We start from the raw sequence: 21,738 nt of genomic DNA on the forward strand, positions 1-21,738 counted from the left end.
ATCTATTCATTCAAATTGTGCAATTTTTCACAGCTTTTTAAATACTTGACCTTTAGTTTAACTTCATAGAAACCAGGTATTTCCTGAATTGTACATGTATAACATTTATTCATGCCAATTTTCAATACATTTACAGTCTTCTAAGAAAAAAATGCCTTTCGAATGAAAAGTACTACAAAAAATAATCCATGGTTTTCTGGATACTGTAACAATTCTAACAATATGAAATGTTTTTAATTTTCGCTTTCTTAAATTGTACTTTAGCAGCTCAATACTAATTGACCTTTGTTTTCGCAACATTTTACCCCAAGAAGCTTTAAAATTAATTGGTTTTTTCCGGATTGCACGTAATAGGTATAAGGTCTTTTGGGGGCATTATAGGATAAAAGCTGCGTAACTGATTATCAATCTTCCGGGAAAAAATGAACATTGTCAAGTCTAAAAATAACATAACTATCATAAACTTACTTTTACTCTTACTACCGTTATTAAAAGAAAATTCAGAAGACGGAATCAAAAGGATATGACACAAGCGATTAAAAAGCTAAATAGCAGGCGAAGGGACATGCAATAATTGATTGTAAACCAAGAAGTTATTAATTCACTCATAACATACAATAACCAGAAAAAAATGGGTAATTTGAATAAATCTGCAACATGGAGATTAGGACTAGGAACTTAGCCCTACAACTTACCTCCTCTACTTCCTGATTTTTTTCCTTGTCTGCTTATTGGAAAAAATTTTGAGCTTGCATTAATTATTAATTGCGAACATTCTCCAATGCGACTATGCCATGTTTTTGTACTTAATTTTATATGATTTTTAATTTGTATCCAAAAAGCCAGAATCTGATCTGGTTTTTTAATATATATAGTATGTTCTTCTTTGAATCTTTAGTTATTCGTCGTATCAAGTTTAAACGGATGGGCTCATATCTAAAATTTATTTAATACCGCCTCTTATACAAATGCCTCCTACAACTCAGGAACACTGTCAGTAGTTATGTTCAGTTATTCATTTATATTTTTGCTGGGAATTTGATATTGGTAATGGCTCTTTGGTACGCTTATTAACATTTATGCACAACCTTTTTTCGAGATTGTAGGCGATTTAAAGAATGGCATGTTGCATAAACACATACTGAATGTTGTCTTTTGCTGAAAGCATTGTGTTGGTTATAGATTTCTTTAACAACCAAAGCTTCTGTAAATCGCATTTCCAGAGAATCACTTTTGAAATGTTGTTGTGTATATTATCAACCGAATAGTTTTCAAAGGTACCAGGATTATAGTTTAGTACGTTTCGCCAGACGCGCGTTTCGTCTACATAAGACTCATTAGTGACGCTCATATCAAAATAATGTAAAGCAAAACAAGTACAAAGTTGAAGAGCATTGAGGATCCAAAATTCCAAAAGGTTGTGCCAAATACGACTAAGGTAATCTATTCCTGGGATTAGAAAATCCTTAGTTTTTCGAAAAATTCAAAGTTTTGTAAACAGGACATTTATGAAAATGACCACATAATTGATATTCATGTCAACACCGATGTGCTGACTACTGTGCTAGTGAAAACCCTCGGGGACGAAACGTCCACCAGCAGTGGCATCGACCCAGTGGTGTAAATAGTTATCAAAGGTACCAGGATTATACTTAGTACGCCAGACGCGAGTTTCGTCTACATAGGACTCATCTATACACATTTAAATAGGAAAGACGACCAGTGATCATGACCGACGGGGTATGTCAGGAACTGTTGGTCATTTCCATACTCATGTGACAGCTGTCAAATTCATTTCACATGAATTATTTTAACAGATGAAACCAACTTGCTACTAGTATATACATTGCATGCATCCGAAGCCTTTTTCTGGATTTACTTTCATCAGGAACGCTCAAAGCCAAATATTTGAAAGTCAAGGATTTATAAGAACCAAAAACAATGGAAGAGCTATATAATCAAAAATAACAAAATACAATAGCAAATCCATGTAAGGTCAACTTTGCATGAGGGAGATGACACCTTAGTGTATTTATAATTTCAAAATTCATGAACGGACAATTTAAGAAAGGATTGTTATAAATGATGTCAAAACCGAAGTACTGATTACTTAGCTGATGATACCCTTGAGAATTACTTTATAACGATAACAATGTATGTTATTTTTTCTTTTGTTTTTACAAAAAAGCATTAATAAACGTTCGAAGTATTCACAAAGGTTATATCTACCGCATAATCCAGACTTTTTTTGGCGACATATATTAAGCTTCAATTTTTGATATACATATTGAATCCACTGTTAAATGTTACATTCTAGTAATTTTATTTTTCAAGAATAATGATGTTACCGTTGTCCATACATTGAAGGCAATTATTTATTAGTCAGTGTCCTGTGCATAAATGTTGCACAAGAGAATTCCGGCAAATGATTGTTTAGTTCCGGTTTTGAGGTTATGCTGAAGACAATATAATAAATTCATGTCAGTATAAAACAAATGACCGTTAAATAAAAATAAGAGGGATTTTTTTATTTGTCATTTTCATATGATTCTATTTCAAATTTCACCAAGAGAGAAACACCTACGCACATTAAAATGTTTATATGTTATCTTAAATTGTGCAACAAAACAACGAAAAGTATTTAATAAAATGAAGTTTCCTACACAAAATATAAAATTGAGAATAGAAATGGGGAATGTGTCAATACATTGATTTTGGTCATTTTTAAAGGTCTTACTGTTATCTTATTTTTTACCATTAGTATCTTATAGTACATACAACATCATGTCACATTTCTTAATTTTTATACCCATACGTTTATTGACTAAAATTATCAATTTGGCCATTTAGAAATTGTTTATAATAACATCATAAGTTAACCGATTTACTTAAACCCCCACTTGAGGGTGTCATCAGCCTGGTAGTCTGCTCTCCTGTGTTGACACGAATTGAAATTGTCTGCCCTAGTAATAGATTATTTTAGCGGTATTACACAAAATCATTCCTAAATTAGAGTCCTAAATGCTCCCCAACTTCGTACTCTTTTTGACCATTTTAACTTTTTTTTTTCGAATTGCACTGTTGATTCTTTTGCACAAGAACATAAAATTATAGACAGTTGCTTTATACGAATAATTTAGTACCATTAGCGTTTATCTTTGTTGCACTTCAGTGTTCTTCTCGTTCCGGTTATTTCGCTCGGTTTTAGTTTGCAATCTGGATTTGTTTTTACTCAATCGATTTTTTACTTTTGATCAGCGAAATATTACTGTTGCCTTTATTTAGATAGTCATTCACAGTAATCTTGTTATTCCATTAAACGTTATTTAACAGGTATTTGTGGTTATGAAATTTCAATGTTTACCGGATAGACAATACTTGCTTCTTTGAAAAGGTTCTAGGGATTCCAATTGTTTTCGATACGATGTATGCTTGTATTTATATCTACACAATTTTTACTAACACGACTTAATATATTTAAATGAATATTGATACAGTTCTTGCATCATAATAGATTGATCAGCTAAATTTCACGGTAATCGATAATCATTCCGCACCATTCTAGAAGGTTATTAAAGGTTATTCATTTGCCAATTTCATAAATAAATGTACCTTCATACTCGCTTTTCACATATATTGTTTTGCTCTTTAATATATAACACAGTGTTCCAAAGTCCAGAATACCTCATCTCCCCGCAGTATAGATTGCGAATCTAGTTTCATCAAAATGTGTTATTCTAATCGTGACGTTGAACTAGATTTGTCAGAGCATTCTGGGACATCGAGACAGATTTTACAAAACCTGATATTTCTGCCAGACTCTCCCCCTTTCTAGATACAGGTATTGCGTATGGATTGAAAAGACCCGGGCATTCGTCATGTCAGGTGAGGACTACTGAATGTTTCATAAACACTTTTCTCATTCTCTTCCTTCTTTTCTGTTTTATCACTTTCTCATGGTTCTTCTTTTCTGTTTTATCACTTTCTCATGGTTCTTCTTTTCTGTTTTATCACTTTCTCATGTTTCTTCTTTCCTGGTGCTGCTGTTTCGGTGAAGCCGAATTTCCTTAAATCCATTTTTCCTTGACTCCGTCTCGTTAGTTAACAATCAATACGTGTGAAAGAAGGCCTTGTGAATTCCTATTGATTAAACTTGTGATTTTCTCAGCATTTTTAACAATGAAAATATATTTCGTACGAATGAAGCGTTCATGTTTAAGGCATTGAATGTTTGATATGTTTGAAGGCCGTACGGTGACCTATAGTTGTTAATTTCTGTGTCATTTTGGTCTCTTGTGGAGTGTTGTCTCATTGTCAATCATACCACATCTTCTTTTTTTTATATTTATATCATTGATTTTTCACTTTTACCATCGGACTACTAATACGGCGATTCTCATATAGAAACTTATAGAAAATTGACGTTTCAATGATATTTCATGTCAAAGCAAAATTGCTGAACGATTGGCTGGTGGTACTACGGGAACGACATCATAACCTGTATGAAGTAATGATTTTTTGGAAACAGCGTTTTTACCGATGTTCAAATCTCATAATTCTTTTAAGGAGCATTCGTAACGAGATTTAAAAACAATGAATATTATTTTTGTTTGGTTCAATCATTAATGGAAGTGAAATAGTGAAATAATAATTCGCTATTAGCAGCAATATTTTATCAAAAATATAGTAAGAAACATCGCTAAGGAATTATTTCACTTGTAAGTGAATAATTCTACCTCAATGAATCCGGATTCATTTGACCTTCTATTTAACCCATGAAGTAGAGATTGGTTAAAGTAAAGACAATGTTTGCCATCAATTTGTTTTTAAAAATCATACAGTTTCTTTGTTTATTTGTTAAGCAAAGTTCGGCCCCACGAGAAATCGTTAAAATGTATACATTATCAACTGATTTACCATAGACAGTATGTGTAAAGTGATATTCAAAAAGCGGTAAAAATCTTAAAACTAATCCGAAAGGTTCCAAATTTACTGTGTGTTGTTTTCATATCTAAAGCATTGATTTGAGACGAAAATAAAAAAAACATTTTTTTGCATTTTTTATGATTTCAAAAAACATTTTTTTCCCAAAAATTTGAAAAAAAAAACAATATTTCAACCCATTAATTACAACATGAACTTAACTTGATTAGCATATTGAATATTTTTAAACAAACTTGAAATTTTATTTAGTACTTAGAAAATTATCTGTCGATTTTTTATTCAACTTTCCGCAAAACTAATTTGCAACCTCTGCTCGTTTACACGGAATTTAGATACTTTCCGACAAGTTTTGATTTTCATTATCACATGTGCATACATTGCAAATGAAAGCTTTTTAAAATAGTATATCTCATTTTGTTTTATATTTAATACTTTTTGATAAATTTTATTTCAAAGTCGTGTATCGTTTCTTTTGTTGACTAGTATATATTGAGTGATGGCATGTTAAAGGATAATAGTTTTTTTTTCAGAAAAGAATATACCGCCCCCTTTTTTATGGAGCAAAATAATCGGTCAATAAACGTATTTTCTTCAATACATTGACATGAATAGTATTTTGGACAATGCTGAAAGTAAAGAAATGATGATACCGACGTTTATATTTCAATTAAAAAAGACAGGAAATATGTAAACAAAAATCAAATCTCATCAAAAGATAAAAACCCTATCAACTCACCAATGCACGATTGATCCTATAAATAAAAAGTGTTCGTGTAACACATGTCCAAATAAGCAGCAACTTTTGAAGAAAATGATTCTAACTTATCTTATGTCCTCAATTTTGGACGGTAGGCTGCGATTGGATCATATAGTAACACGTGTTTAATGAATCGCGATCAACACTTGCAGAGACGAGCATGAATTAAAAAAAAAGTATTTGTCTTAATATATACAACTAGAACACACCTGTGATATCGCGGGTCCGTGACTGACTTAAAGTATATAACTATGCGCAAGCCTTATTTTAGTATTAGTATTGTCATCTGAAAAAGTCATGCCGATTATAAGATACACAGTTTCTCTGATTTCAAATCTTTCTGTTTGAACCCGTCGAACTGGAACTTATCAATTATTGATAATATTAATTATTTGGAAAACAAAAGGTCCTGGAATGGAGTATTTTTTAATCAACAGCATTGTCCTATATTAGTTATAAATAAAGTTGAATTCTTTGATTCGCTGTTTTACGTCATGCCCGCTAACAAATTGAAAACTGTACCTATACGCCTTATTTTTAGTCACATATTTTTAGTATTCGTATTGTTATCTTACAAAGTCTTACTGATTAAAATACTACAACAGGTAACAATTTGACAATTTAGTAGTGTCAACCCTGTGATTATGACCCGTGTTTATAGCATATTAATCCTGGATACACCGTTTGGTGGTGCGCCTGTCAGATGCGGAACGTACAGATAAGGTATTAGGTAACAGGTGAATATACTATTGGTATCGGTATCGGACTCGACCCGGAACTTCTTAATTATTGGCAATATTAATTACATGGAAAACAGAAGGGCCTGGAGTGGTGTAATTTTTAATCTACACCTTTGTACTATATTAGTTATATATAAAGTTGAATTCTTTGATTCGTCGTTTTTACGTGATGACGGCTGACAAATTGGACCTCGTTATTTTAGTATTATAGATAACAAGACAAAATCCTTTTTTTATAACATTTCATTCACTAATAAAGTAGAAAATTCATTCTTTTGATACATTTAAATAATGTTATTGAATTTATATATAAGTTGAATTCAAATCTATCAGGGGCGGATCAAGCCATTTTAAGAAATGGTTCCTAACCCAGGAAAAAAAGTGGGTTCCAACTATATGTCCCCATTCAAAAGCATTGATCGTCCACAAAAAGGAGTTACAACCCCCGGAACCCCCCTCCCCCCACTGAATATTGAATTCATGTATTTGGCAGCAAATGTGCGATTTTTACGAATATTTTAAAGGGGCGAACTTGGAGGGGGATGAACTTGAATGGCACATCCTGTATTTTTTCATCAAAATAAAGATGACAGTCTGTCTATTTGAAATCGATTTAGGCCCCCTTCCCGCTTTCCGTTTCACCCATCAAAATAAAACATTAGCTTAATACCAGACTTACCACTAAAATATTTCTTTAATTATATAACTTTTTTACGAAGTTGCATTTTTGCATTTTAAAAAGTCTCAAATGTGATAACATTCATCTTTTACTTGAAATGGTTCTTTTTTTTTATCAAATTATTAGAGACCTAATTTTTTTTTTAAGAAAAAAACCCTCGGTTGAACATGTTGAAGGGAAATGAAAAAAAAAAACTTGTTTATAATATAACTTACAATTACTGCTTTGAGGACATTTAAGTTTCTTAAATGGTCAGTCTTGCAAAATTTAGTACTTATTCCTTGAAACGTCGTACAAGTCAGATACAAAACAAAGGTAACAAAAACATAGGCCGGAAACAACCTGCCGTATAGTTTTTCTGCACTTGTAGTCAGGTTAAGGTCCTCAGACCTTGACCTGACTACTCGTGCAGAAAAACTATCCGGCAACGGTTGTTACCGGCCTGTTTCTTTGTTACCTTTGTATTGTATCTAATACATACTCAACTGTTGAAATATAAAGACAGCAAAACAAAATAATTTCAAGGACTGAAACATGTAATAAATACAATACTGATTCCTCTCTTAAGTAAAAACAAATTACAATCGCCCACAAGTTTTAGATTTTTAAACATTGTCATTATAAGATATATAATTGCAAGTAGCTATTTTGTATTTTATTTCAACAATCAATGTTATTTGGTGTCGTAAAAAGTCTAACATTTGGTGATCATGGTATTAGCAAATTTAACAAATATTTGCCATATAAATTATGTAGATTGTCAACTTTGACATATAAATAAAAGGCCTTATTTTTTTATTTAGGAGGCTGACCATTGGTTAAGTGTTTTAATTTTGATTTAAATAATATATCCTTTATATCATATATGAAAATTGAAATGGAATTTTCTACATTTTAAAATGCCTGTACAATGCCAGGAATATGACAGTTGTCCATTAAGTTAATGTGTTTTATTATTTGATTTTGCCATTTGATTAGGGACTTTCCGTTTTGAATTTTCCTCGGAGTTCAGTATTTTTGTGATTTTACTTTTTACACATACAGAAAAATATAGTTTTAATTGAATTTTTACTAATATGTAGGACGATATTTGTTATGAGTAAGCATGATAAATTTTCATAATCATTTGAAATATGTATTGATATTTTATCTTATGAATCAATATAGTAATTACTGGCCACAAACCATTGTCAGATTTATCTACAATCATGTTTCCTACGTTTCAAATAGATTAACATTTGACAAATTTTCCTATTTCCTATTTTCGAGGAATTTGTCGCCTAGTTTCATTGTATCCCTTCTCTTCCTTTTTCCTTTACGAGATTTGAACATCATTATTTACTGTCGGCTTAATTTGTGATACAATCTTAGTTTTTTTCCCCAATATGCAAATAACATGTACTAAATCTTTGTCAATTTCCCTATAAATCATTTTCCTGATGTTCAAATTTGAACTTCTACATTATGAAAACAAATATTGCTTCATTGATAACATTGCTGTCTAAATTTCCTAGTTTTCACTAATTATTTTTTCTAAAGAAAAAACCCAATGAGATGAGGTTTTACCAAAATCATCATTCACAACTATTAACTTGTCGACTTTTAGTACTAGAATATCATCAAACATGATGACATCCTGAAAATGTACAAATTCAAGTAGTTTATGTTACGATTTTATTGATGTTTAAGTCTTTCGTGTATAGACCATATAAGCCACCAGCCTCCGATTCACAGTATTGTTTTCCAGGGAAAAGTAAAATACAATATTTATAATATTTGCTTTAAAAAGAAATGTACGTCGTGTTATCTAGTGACTAGTAAAATATTATAAAGATTTTTTTTAAAGTCATTCCTTGAATCATATTCATGTATATTATGTATTGTTTATAGTGTATAAAATTAACAGATTGTACTCGAATCTATGTATTGCCACTTAGGTATGACTTATATGGTAACAAAAACCCAAAATTTCATTCTCCGAAAAGCCCCTTTTATCCAATTAAAAGGACGAAAAGGATTCAAAGTGTAAGTGAAACATTAGTCTTAGATACATTTTTGTATTTAAAGAATGACTGTTATATTTTTTCTGTCTATGAAGAAATAACATAAAAAATGTGGTGCACATAACCCGCGTTGATGTTCTTTCAAATAGACAGAACATTTTTTACAGTCATTCCTTATGATATAAACCCTGACACGTTCTGTCTATTTTTCTTTGTATAGATTTTGTGATTTTGAGCACGCAGCCCACAAACATTTTTTATGTACACCACATGTTTACTCGTCTGTCCTAAGTCAGGAGCCAGTTGTTAAGTAGTTATCGTTGGTTCATTTCTTTAAAATTTTAATCCGTCAATTGTTTTGTAATAAATAATGCCGTTAGTTTTGTCAATTGAATTGTTTCATATTTTCATCTCAATTTTGTCTCATTGGCAATCATAACACATCTCCTTATTTTTATATTGCAAAATACTTAGGATCTGATTTTTTTTAAAAAAAGTAATAAAGGAACCGATATTTCTAATGATCTGTAGGATCATATTCTAAAGGGTATCTCCATTCACACTAATACAGAGAGACACTTGTTATTATGGTAAACAAAAGAACTTACCAAGATTCAGAATTTCAGAATGGAAATGATTATGATAGATTTGATATCATATTTTTCATTTAAACGCTCAGTTCTAATACTAATACCAACAAAAATGTCCTTCAGCGAACGTGTCAGACATGAAGAGTTTTTTAGTAAGGGCCAACGACTCAGTTGTGTCTCATGTACTTTTATATGTCCGGTTGTCTTTTTCTTTTTTAGTTATGACGTTGTCAGTTTATTTTCGATCTATAAGTTTAATGTCCCTCTCACACCTCATTTACTAGTTTTCCCAGTGTATAAACACCGCAAATGATGATCTTATCAATAGTTATCAAAGGTACCAGGATTATATTTTAATACACCAGACGCGCGTTTCGTCTACATAAGTCTCATCAGTGACGCTCAGATCAAAATAGTTATTATGCCAAACAAGTACAAAGTTAAAGAGCATTAAGGACCCAAAATTGCAAAAGGTTGTACAGCTTAGATAATCTATTCCTGGGATAAGAAAATCCTGAGTTTTCGAAAAAACCAAAGTTTTTTCAACAGGAAATTATTAAAAAATAAAATGACCATATAGTTGATTTTCATGTCAACACATAGGTGCTGGCTACTGGGCTGGTGATACTCTCGAAGACGAAACGTCCACCAGCAGTGGCATCCACCCAGTGGTGTAAATAGTTATCAAATGTACCAGGATTATAATTTAGTACGCCAGACGCGCGTTTCGTCTACATAAGACTCATCAGTGAGTGACAGTGACGCTCAGATCAAAAAAGTAATAAAGCCAAACAAGTGGAATATCGTCCTTTAAGGGCAATACCTACTCATATAAATCAAATTATGATTTTAATCGGGTAGACTATTTTGTATGTAAAATTGTGTTGACCACTGTGCCCTATACAATTGCTCTCTTTCTATGATAATAGTTTCTGATAAAATGAGTATTTTGTACCGTGTTTCAAGAGCTATGACTTCTATTGGGGGTCTGTTGACAATATCTGTCATGCATACTGATTTGGAAACAGTTGGCCATTTTCAATTGTTTCGTTGTCCGATGGCTTTTGCTTTTGACAGTTTATGGCCTTTCCCTTTTTTAATTTGTCTTGTAGTTAAGTATTTATTATATTCCTCTTCATTAAATTTAAACATCCGACACCCTGATTACGCATAATTTTTTGTACTAACGTATCCGTTAACAATGCACCTGTTATCACTACGTTAACATAAACGTTTTAAACATTAGCGTTAAATTCTAACGACATATTCATTAACGTTTCCGTTAAGTAAATGGATCCATTAGGTAAAAAATGCTTTGTGAAGAGTAGACTCACAAAAATACTGAACTTTGAGGAAAATTTACAACGGAAAGTCCCTCATCAAATAGCAAAATCCAAAGCTCAAACAATCAAACGAATGGACAACAACTGTGATTTCCTGACTTGGTATAGGTATTTTATAATATAGAAAATGGCGGATTAAACCTGGTTTTATAGCTAAATAAACCTCTCACTTGTATCACAGTCGTATCAAACTCCATTACCGGCATTAAGAAGTCACAAGCTCTAAATGTTTGTAATTATATACTACGTATCATGGTCACTGAAATAGGTTCCGTAAAATTACATTCTAAACCAGGCAAAATAAACTTAAAGATGAATGTATTATAAGTATTAGGTAAAATCTCATGAAATATAACAAGTTTATAAGTTTGTGAGTGATTTTGTCTGCATAAGACTCACCAGTGAAACTTGATATCATAAGAAGTAAACGGCCATATCAAATATGAGGTGCGAGAATATTAAAAACTGACAGATCACAAAAACTGCATAATAACTCTAAGGCACATGTAATGTTAGTTCATGTAAACAAAAAAGGCTGACTACTAAGCTGATGATAACATCGGTAACGACACGTCCATCAGCAGTGTCATTCACAAAGTGGTTGTTAAAATTCATAAAAGATATCAGGCTTATAATTTTGATCACCATACGCGGAAACATCATAACTGTGCGTGTTGTATGTGTCGTACTCGCAAATATAAATATATGTCCCCAGTTTACTGGAGTTATGAGCGTTCAAAAAAAATTTATACACCGTCAAACTCTTCTGTTTAAAACTGAAAACCTGTAACCCAGTGGTTGTCACAGGTTGGTGTATGTCATATAGTTAAGTGTTTCCTTTCATTGTTATTGTAGAAATCAGCCTGTCATCTCTTTTTTGAATTATTTCAAGTTTTGCCATTGAAGGACATGTTAAAGCTTTCTATAAAGGGCTTGTTTTAGTCATTGTTTAAGGTCGTATTGTGATGTTGATGGTTGTCTCATATCTCCTTATATCCATACTCAAAACATTCATATAGTTAAAAAAAAGAACCATATACATACATTTTGCATAAAAATGATTGCGATTTTTTTAATTTGAGGTGATTGAAATGAGGGAACAGTTCATTTAGAATCATTTTTGTAAATATAATGTAAACAAACAAATATTTTTTTGTCGGTTTTTTGTTGTTATTCAAATTATTCATTTCCATAGAAAATCATACTGTTCTGTCGTCGTTGTAGCATCTGCCGATGTAGGATCTCCCGACGTAGTATCAACAGTTCCAGAGTCGGATGCTTCCCTGCAACATAGTGATATATCATAATAATTATTATATTGATAAAGTGTATTATCTAATATCAAAATTACTCCAAGCGACTTACACAAGAAAAATGATCATATCAATGAAAAACTAAAACATGGTACAAAAGGGGAGATAGCAATTGGATAAAAAAAATCAACGTAGGAAGATACTGTACAGTTATCTATATGAAATAAGGGTTTTCATTTTATCTTTTAAGATAACATTAATGAAAAGTTAAGGACAAATAGTATCACGGGTCAAATATTTTGTTTGTTAAACATTAACGTTTATTAACACCAGTTATTGAAAGACAGAAATGTAGAGACTTAAAAGTGAGATGTATTTGTTACATAAATACCAACAGACGATTTTAACGTACGACTCATTCACATATTAAACCATTCAATTTATGAACCTCTTTACTCACTTTTCACATATGTAGTACTGATTTTTATAACATGACACATCGTTCCAAAGTCCAGAATATCTCATTTCTGCACAGTCTTCCGCTCCTCTGGAATCGTTCGGTTCTCCCGGCCAGAAGTTATCATACTCCATGGCGGTTCCTGTGACCCATTTAAACGTACCTTCATCAATCGTGTCAGACAGCCCAATATGGTGCCAGTTCCCTAGAAAATGATTTCAAAAATTAAAAAAGCACAAGATTGCAATAAATCTACATTTGAGATAACAAATACAAAGAATTTCCTGCAATAGTTTTCCCCGGGATTTATTCAAGAAATATATATTTCACTGATTGGTGATTGGATAAATGCTATAGAATAAAAAAAAAAAAGGATAAAAGTTATCCATTCCTGACACAAAACCAAATTGTGCCTGAATATGGTTGAACATTTGTTATTCTATAAAACTTATGCAAAAATTGCTATTAAAAGAGGAAGGTGTGACAAGATAGGTATAATTTATTGATGGGTTTATATACTATAGACGGATACTTTTGTGCTGAAAGATCACGTGTGTTGTCACTATGGCGTGTTGATATTTATATACTTGTATTTTGATAAAAAAAAATCGTATTTTAACACATATGTCTTGGACAAAATAGATTTTTACGTTAACAGATATTTAACGTAAAATTATATGGTTATAAAATAACAGAATTATCTTTTATGTAAAGCTTTTGTACATATTTATAAGTTATGACAAGATCTGAACATGAAACTGTTTCGACAAAAAGTGTTGATCTTTTATGATAAAAGTGTAAGACAAAACGAAGAAATATAGATTCCTACACTGCAACAAGTGTATTACGATATTTCTCCACTCGAGACAGTTAAATTTTATTATTTAAAGCGCGAGACTTGCCGAGCTCTTTAAATAACTAAAATTTAACTGTCGAGATTGGAGAAATATCGTAATACACGAGTTATAGTGTAGGAATCTGTTTCTCTAATGATTTTTATCCTTCTTTCAAAGATTTTCAGAAACTTGTGTTCTTTATATGCGACGTCATCAGGCATGGTCGCCTTTTTTCATGACGTCACAATAGGAAAATTCAGAAGAAAACAAAACATTTAGACGTCATAATCAAATTTCGACTAATCATTTGCCGAGAACAGATTTTTCACTAGTGAGGAGAAATATTTTTCTCACACCGGTCAGGAAATGTGAAAATAGCACAAAAATTAGAGAACTATTAATATATACTGATATATGTCATACCAATGTTTAATCTAGAAACACCTGAAGGATTGTATTTATTAACGTATAATTTTGTGCATGTCTTAAACATTGTCGTCTGTTATACCGAACATATGGAGTGAAGCTTTATCTGAATAGTATTACTTACAGTAATCGTGAAGATTTGAATGTATAAATTCGTTTTCCTCAGCGTCTACAATATCTACTAAGTGTCCTCCTCTTCTGACACAATCTGCCTAAAATATAAAACGTATCATACATTTTACATGTTTTACCATTATATAGTAGAATGTTTACGCAAATACCTTGGTCAGCCTAAACATTGACAAAATTATTTTAAATTGTATGTGCAAAACTGTAACAGCAAGCACCCTAGCATTTGCAAAGATAAAAGGACAATCACAGCATTTAGTTTATAAATGACTTTAAATTTTCAAGATAGCGAAATTTCAATTAGAATTTCATGTATAGTATGAACATTTCGTTCTCGGCGATAGTACTTAAAATCGAATACTGCATCAAGATATATATAACAAGGACGGAACAGTTAATTTTACATAGACAAATAAACTTAAACATAAGTCTATATCAATTCATCAGACATACAAAGCTTGTCTGTGAAACAGAAATTCAATAACTGTCACCTAGCTCGTGATTGTGACTGTAAATCTTTCGAAGGAATTGCGTCGGCTTCGTGTTTCAATGGATCAAATCGATGAGTTGAGTTAGAACTTTGTGGATAATATGTCTTACCTGTGAGTCATACCAATCCATAAAGTTATCAACAAACAAGTAGCAAGAATCTTTGAAACTTTTCCAGCCATATCCACAATCAGCTCGTGCTTTGAATTAAACATGATAAAAAAACAATATAAAAATCATTCTCAGCTACTTATAGGTTAATGATTAAGATATAATTGTTAAACAGTAGAACATGTAGAAGATAGCAACTTCTGGGATTTTTTAAGCTAAGGTCAGTTTAAATTGTTATTATCAAATAAAAAATAGAAATGAAACCAATATACTTGCATAAAAAGATTTAACAACCTAATCGCGAACCTTCATCAAAATCTTGAATGATACTAAGTACTCAGACCGGGCAAGTAAGGTATATATTTCGGCTCCTATACTTACCAAACAATGCCTTCAAGTAAACAGTAAGTCAAAATGATAAATAAACATGTGAATACTAAAATAATGAACAACAACAACTGGAAGCGTTGAAATGATTACATATCAACACACGGAAACTGTGAAATTGTATTTTATAAATTGAGTATGAAAATAATTTTTAACAACCGAAGTGCTTTTTTGAATTACCTAAATCAAGAACCTCGTTGTTATCAAAATAGTTGAAAGCCATTAATATATGAACAAGTAGAATCAATTGTTAGATTTGAAAATATGTGGTATGAGTGCCCATGAGAAAACTCTCCATCCATGTCACAATTTGTAAAAGTTAACCCTTATAGTTCAAAGTACGGCCTTCAACACAGAACAATGGCTCACACTGAACAGCAAGATATCAAGGGCACCAAAAATTACTAGTGTAAAACCAATCAACAGGAAAACCAACGGTCTTTGCTATATAAAAACGAAAAGCACGTATGAACCACATTAACAACCTATATACTATTAACCAAAAGAGTTCTTCATTTCTTAGTACATGTAATAAAATAATAACCCCTTTCTTCGTGATTTAGTACGAGCGTTAGCAGGAAGAAAGGGATTGGAATTTCCTTACAAATGATTAAATAGTGGTATACAAGTACTACTGTTGCCTTATTTAGAATAATGTTAAGTGTTTGAGGCTAAAAGGAAGAGGAGCGAAAGATACCAGAGAGACAATCAAACTCATAGATCCAAAATAAACTGACAAAGCCATGGCTAAAAAAGAAAAGACAAACAGACAAATAATAGTACACAGGACACAACATAGAAAATTAAAGACAAAGCAACACCAACCCCACCACCAACTGGGTTGATTTCAGGGGCTCAGGAATGGTTAGCATATCCTGCTCCACATGTGGTACCTGTTGTGTTGCTCTTGTTATCAAACAATTCCTTGATTGACTTTATTCAAGAATTTGTTATTGCAATGTTTATATTAAATGCATGACTTTATTTTAATGAATTTCCTTAATATTTTGAATAATGTTTTTTTTTTTTATTATTTAACAGAAAATCAACAATAAGAGCTTTAAGATACTCACTTGAAGACACAAACAGACAACAGAAAAGGAGCGCTCCTAGACGAATCATTTCAATGACTGGAACAGCAAATTCACGTGTGCTTCCTTACTCAATTTATAAGATTATATAAAAAGACCGCAAGTTTTATAGAATTAAAACACAGTCTACATTATATATAATTACAAATTGCTATTTTCTATTATAGTTTGAATAATTGGAGTAATTTGTAGTCGTTTAAAACTTTTAAAACTGATATTGCCATGTGCTTGCAGCAAATTAAACAATCGTTTGCTGTATTAATTGTGTGAATATAACTTTTGACATATCAGGAAAGCAATTTATTGAATATAGGTGGAGGCTGATAATTGTAATCATTAATTTTATTTTAAATTATAAAATGTTTTGACATGAAAACCAAATTCCACTGACAAATTCACAGAAAACCAGTTTCAACAGAAGATTAAAGTAAAACTATGTAGGAGGGAATTCATTATGGGCTAATATATACTAAAACTATTTTGAATTATGCATCGTGTACAATTATGTGAATAGCCTTCATTGGAAAGACCGAGACATGCACATGGTGCGGGGTTTAACTATTATTTCTATGATGTTAACTCTTCCGCGTTTGCTATCTCGATCAGTAGACCAACAACATATTTCCCAATTCCATTCTCAATTTTAGAGTTAAAACATACAAATTAAAATGAAACAGCAATAGTACTTTAAAATTCTTTTATAACAAGATAAGCAAAATATACCACATAAAGGCAACAGAAGTATACTGCTGTTCAATATATGTAAGTGGAGCGGGATGTTTGGCTAGCAATAAAATCAGGTTCAACATATCATGTCCTTTAGATCGAAATTTTAAGGACATTCAAACTTACTGATCGAACACAAAAGAGGGGCAAAAGATACAAGATAGGGACATTCAAACTCATACATCGAAAATAAACGGACAACGACATGTCTAAAGAGAAAAGACAAACAGACAAATAATAGTACACCAACATATAAAACTAAAGACTAAGTGACACGAATCTTACCAAAAATTGGGGGTTGGTGATCACAGGTGCTCTGGGAAGGTAAGCAAATCCTGCTCAACTCGTGGAAATCAACGGAACAACAGAAGCACTGAACTTGAAGCGCTATATTCTTTACTTTGTACATGATATTATGAGAACAAAATGTTGGGTTGAACCTGTTTTTATGGCTAGCAAAAACTCCCGCTAAAATAGCGATGTTAAAATTACCGCTAAATGACAACACTATGTGACATAAAACAGTACATACAAACGCTAGAATACTCAGCATAGTACACTACAAAATGATTACATTTCATTTATGTTTCATTGAAATAAGTTATTTTGATTGGCAATATATCGTCATTTTGAAATTTACCCTTATTTCAAAATAAAATGCAACATTCATGACGACACGAGCTTCCGCAATAAAGTGCACTGGTAAATAAAAGAAAAACTTGATAGAAATTATGTTTTCCATTTATTATTATCAATTATTGAATGTTTCATTTAGTTTTTTTATAAGGTTGTGAAAGGATTGACCGCAGGCACATTTTATACTAAATCGCTTCTACTCTTTATACAAAATGTTCGGTTTACGCTATTACATCACAATAAATTTACAAAAAGAAGCTTTCAATTATCAAATGAAAACAGCATGATAACAAAGGTCACCTCCTATGAATTTATTTATCTCTGGATTTCGAATCGGGATAGCTGGGATGTTTATTTTCACTGTAAAAAAATCCAATAAAAAATACGGAAAAATTAAAATAAAGATTTCAAAATTTGAATCTCAATACCGTCTTATGGTTATAAAATAACAACTTCTGTCCATATTTCATAAATTCCATAAAGATATGAATAGTTTATTGTTGTCTACAAACTTTAACCTCTAACTCAACCTTGATGTTAACATTACCGACGAAGATGGAATCTAGTATCGCGTTGTCTCCTTTTCGCGATATACATGTCGCAGGTTAAAAAAAAATTATAAATAGATCAATTTGAAGATTACGCATTAGAAAATATTTTTGTTAATTTAAATGTCAAAATAAAGCTATGTTTATTAATCAAACTATACGATAAAGGCGTTTCCTTGAGTTTTATCACAATGCTTCAGTTCATGGTTTTGTTACGATAACTATTTCTGTTATACATGTAGACCCTTGGCTTTCAAATATTTGGTTTAAGCGTTATTGATGAAGTAAATCCAGAAAAGCGTCTTGGATGCATGACAATTATAACGTCTTCGTTTCATTTTTCAAGGGTCGCAATTTCTTAAAATCGTTTTAAAAGGATTTTATCATCATCCTCATAATTGTATGGGACATTATTATTACTTTTACTCAAATATATATTTACATATGTAAAAAAAACCACATCAACTATCAAAGGAAAAAAACGAGACAACAGAAATAATAGAAACACTGAACTGTTACCTTGGTTGGCTATAATAAATTATTGGCAAGACTGTTAATTTTATACTCTATTTCACTGAAATGTCATTCTTGTAAAGTCCTTTGAATCGTTTAAAAAATGCAGTTTTTCAGATTTATAAAATAACTAATTCAAATATAGAAAAATATTAAATGAGTTATCGAATTACACATTAACTCGAGTAAAAATTGCTTTGTATTATCAGTTTGTTTTGTCATGAGTTGAATATTTTAGATATTTGCATTCTTTTTGGGAATTGATATTTATTTTAATACATTGGTCAGGTGATTTTAAAAAATAATATATAAAAAATATAAAGTAAAAGGCACTTTACCTTATATTATTCTCCGCATTCCCAATCCATTTTGAAGCAACGTAGATAATTATAAAACCCGAACTCTTTTTGCTGAAATTAAACTCATCATAAATACCTGAAGTCGATTTTAGACTTAAGACTAAGATTGGTCGTCAGTCATGAACAATTCAGTATACTTATGGCCAATCTTAGTCGTACGTTTTTTTGTGAAACCGACTCCAGGAATACATTTGGTATTTACGCCAGACGCGCGTTTCGTCTACAAAAGACTCATCAGTGACGCTCGAATCCAAAAAAGTTATAAAGGTAAAATAAATTACGAAGTTGAAGAGAATTGAGCACAAAAATTCCTAAAAGTTTTGCCAAATACAGCTAAGGTAATCTATTTCTGAGGTAGAAAATCCTTTGTATTTCAAGTCAACCCTATTATTACATGATTAAAGTTAAAATGTTAACAAACAGGGCCATTTTGACACTAAATTAAAAAAAAATAATTGATAGTTTTAGTTTTGATAATTAAGTTAAAAGTTTGAATATTGGCACACTAATAATTCTTATAGGATTTGTATATTACAGATTTCATTTATATGATTGATCGACAGGGCTTCATGTATAAAGTGGCTTTAAAAATTATTTACTTTCCAATAGACGACGTTGACAAAACTACTTCAAGCTAAAATATATATGATAAAAGAGGGGCGAAAGATACCAGAGAGACAGTCAAATTCATAGACTCAATAAACTGACAACGCCATGGCTAAAAAATAAAAAGACAAACAGACAAATAATAGTACACAAGACCCAACATAGAAAACTGAAGACTAAGCAACACGAACCTTACCAAAAACTTGGGGTGATCTCAGCAGATCCTACTCAATATGTGGTACCCGTCGTGTTGCTCATGTAATTACAAACCCGGTAAATAGTTTAATTCGGTAGGTCACATACGACATGAGGAACATATCCGATATAATCTGTGAAACGGTTATTACATAACGGTCAACCAACTCGTGATGGCGTTTCCGTAAAACTTTAAAAGGAATGATTTCAACTTCACTATTTGGAACTCTTGGTTAAATAGCTTCCCTCTGAGCAGCAACTCTCTAAATAGGAAATCATGATAGGATATACAAGCCCTTGAATATCGTATCAATTGGGAGATATATACTCCGTATGCAGGCGATGCTAAAATGTTGCTACATAGAATGAAAAGTTCACAATTGGGAAGCTGAAATCATATCTGCTGTCGTTAAGTTTTCAACCGACTCTCATTGTCAATTTCTAGATGTAGGTCAATGTATGAGGCAGAATTAACTGTATCTGGTGTATCCTTTATCTCTAGTTCGATTGGAAAGATGCTTTCAACCTAATCACCAAATTTTGAGTTATTCAGTGAGAGAACATCATCTTTATAACGGTAAATAAAGTTAAACGATATTGCTTACTTCTTATCTTCCTTCCTAAGTTTCTGTATGAAGTCAGTCTCATAATAATAAAGAAACAAGTCGGCAAGCGGAGGGGCACAATTAGAACGCCGATAGTCTGTTGAAAAACAAGTCATCCAAACGTAACAAATATGTTGTCAATCAAGAAATAAAGCATCTTGATAATGTCAGTTTTAGAGAAATTTTTTTTTGAATCAGGGTGATTCTTTACAAAGTAGGATTTATCCCTCTCCAAGACAAGATACTTGTATCTATTTTTCGCTATTCTTTTTAATAAAACATCTCAAGCAAATCTATGTTCATTTATATTATCAAACTAGGGATGGTATACAATTGGTTATTGTACAAAACTGACGAATTCTTGTATATAAAAATATTAGTCCACAAAAATATGTATCGTGGGATTTGAGACACATACCAAAATTCGTGAAGGTGACCGTTAAACATGTGGAATGTCAATTTTAGTCAGTTGTCCTCAAATCAGCTGGAGCTGTTCTTGCATCAGGAGCTTCCCAACATTTAAGTAAAATCCGTGAAAGGAGAATATCCACATGCGTAACGACTCCATTGGTGGGACAAAGGGTATTTTACTGCAAAGAAATGGAAAATAGACAATGATTATATGAAGTATAAAATTCTCTCGTTGACCTTAGATCCTAGTTTGAAGTCGTACACCGACAAATCTAAATAAGAATCAGACTCGCTTTCTTAATTTCATGTTCATTGGGATATATGAAATACACGCACTCATTGAAGTTACTGGACTTTGAGGCTTGTTCATTTTGTCTATGTTTTTATTAATTCTGCTTTATAGTACAAAAATCAGTCAATAAAGATTCATAATAATACCCATATAAGACATTTTTTTTGTTGACATATCGATCCTCCAATCAAACAAACATCAATTGGCAATCATACCGCATCTTCTTTTCATATTCTAGTCGTTTCTGTGATACCGTATTAGGTGTAATTGTGGTTGTAGTTTTTCACAAAGTAATAGTTTAAGAGACCTAAAATATTGGTTTTAATATTCTGATGCTATTGAAGTGTAAAGTATTTTTTTTAATTATTTAATCGCATTTTCTTTATTATCGGACAACAAATTTAGAAACTGTTGATTCATTTATTTTCGTGGGTAACAATTTTCTTGGATTGTGAAAAATATATATTTTCATTGATACTTAAATTCGTGATTTAGCAAAAGTTTGCACATAAGTGTATAAAATATTTGTAATTTGTTGACATTTAAATTCGTGGTTCAGCTATACGAAAATGCATACCCTACGAATAATAATGAATCCACAGTTATGAAATG

General features: G+C 31.5%; 1 protein-coding gene across 1 annotated transcript; it reads right to left on the reverse strand.

Annotated features, from left to right (window-relative positions):
• Window positions 1–12,097: 12,097 nt before the first annotated feature.
• Window positions 12,098–16,360, reverse strand: LOC143068905 (perlucin-like protein). The gene is made up of 5 exons (XM_076243269.1): window positions 16,218–16,360; window positions 14,758–14,846; window positions 14,153–14,240; window positions 12,770–12,971; window positions 12,098–12,339 (listed from the first exon to the last, which is right to left on the reverse strand). The coding sequence occupies exons 1-5, from the start codon at window positions 16,264–16,266 to the stop codon at window positions 12,240–12,242; spliced, it is 528 nt and encodes a 175-aa protein (XP_076099384.1). The 5' UTR covers window positions 16,267–16,360; the 3' UTR covers window positions 12,098–12,239.
• Between the last annotated feature and the right edge of the window lie 5,378 nt (window positions 16,361–21,738).

The sequence above is a fragment of the Mytilus galloprovincialis genome, chromosome 3, assembly GCF_965363235.1.
Source record: "Mytilus galloprovincialis chromosome 3, xbMytGall1.hap1.1, whole genome shotgun sequence".
Classification (NCBI taxonomy): domain Eukaryota; kingdom Metazoa; phylum Mollusca; class Bivalvia; order Mytilida; family Mytilidae; genus Mytilus; species Mytilus galloprovincialis.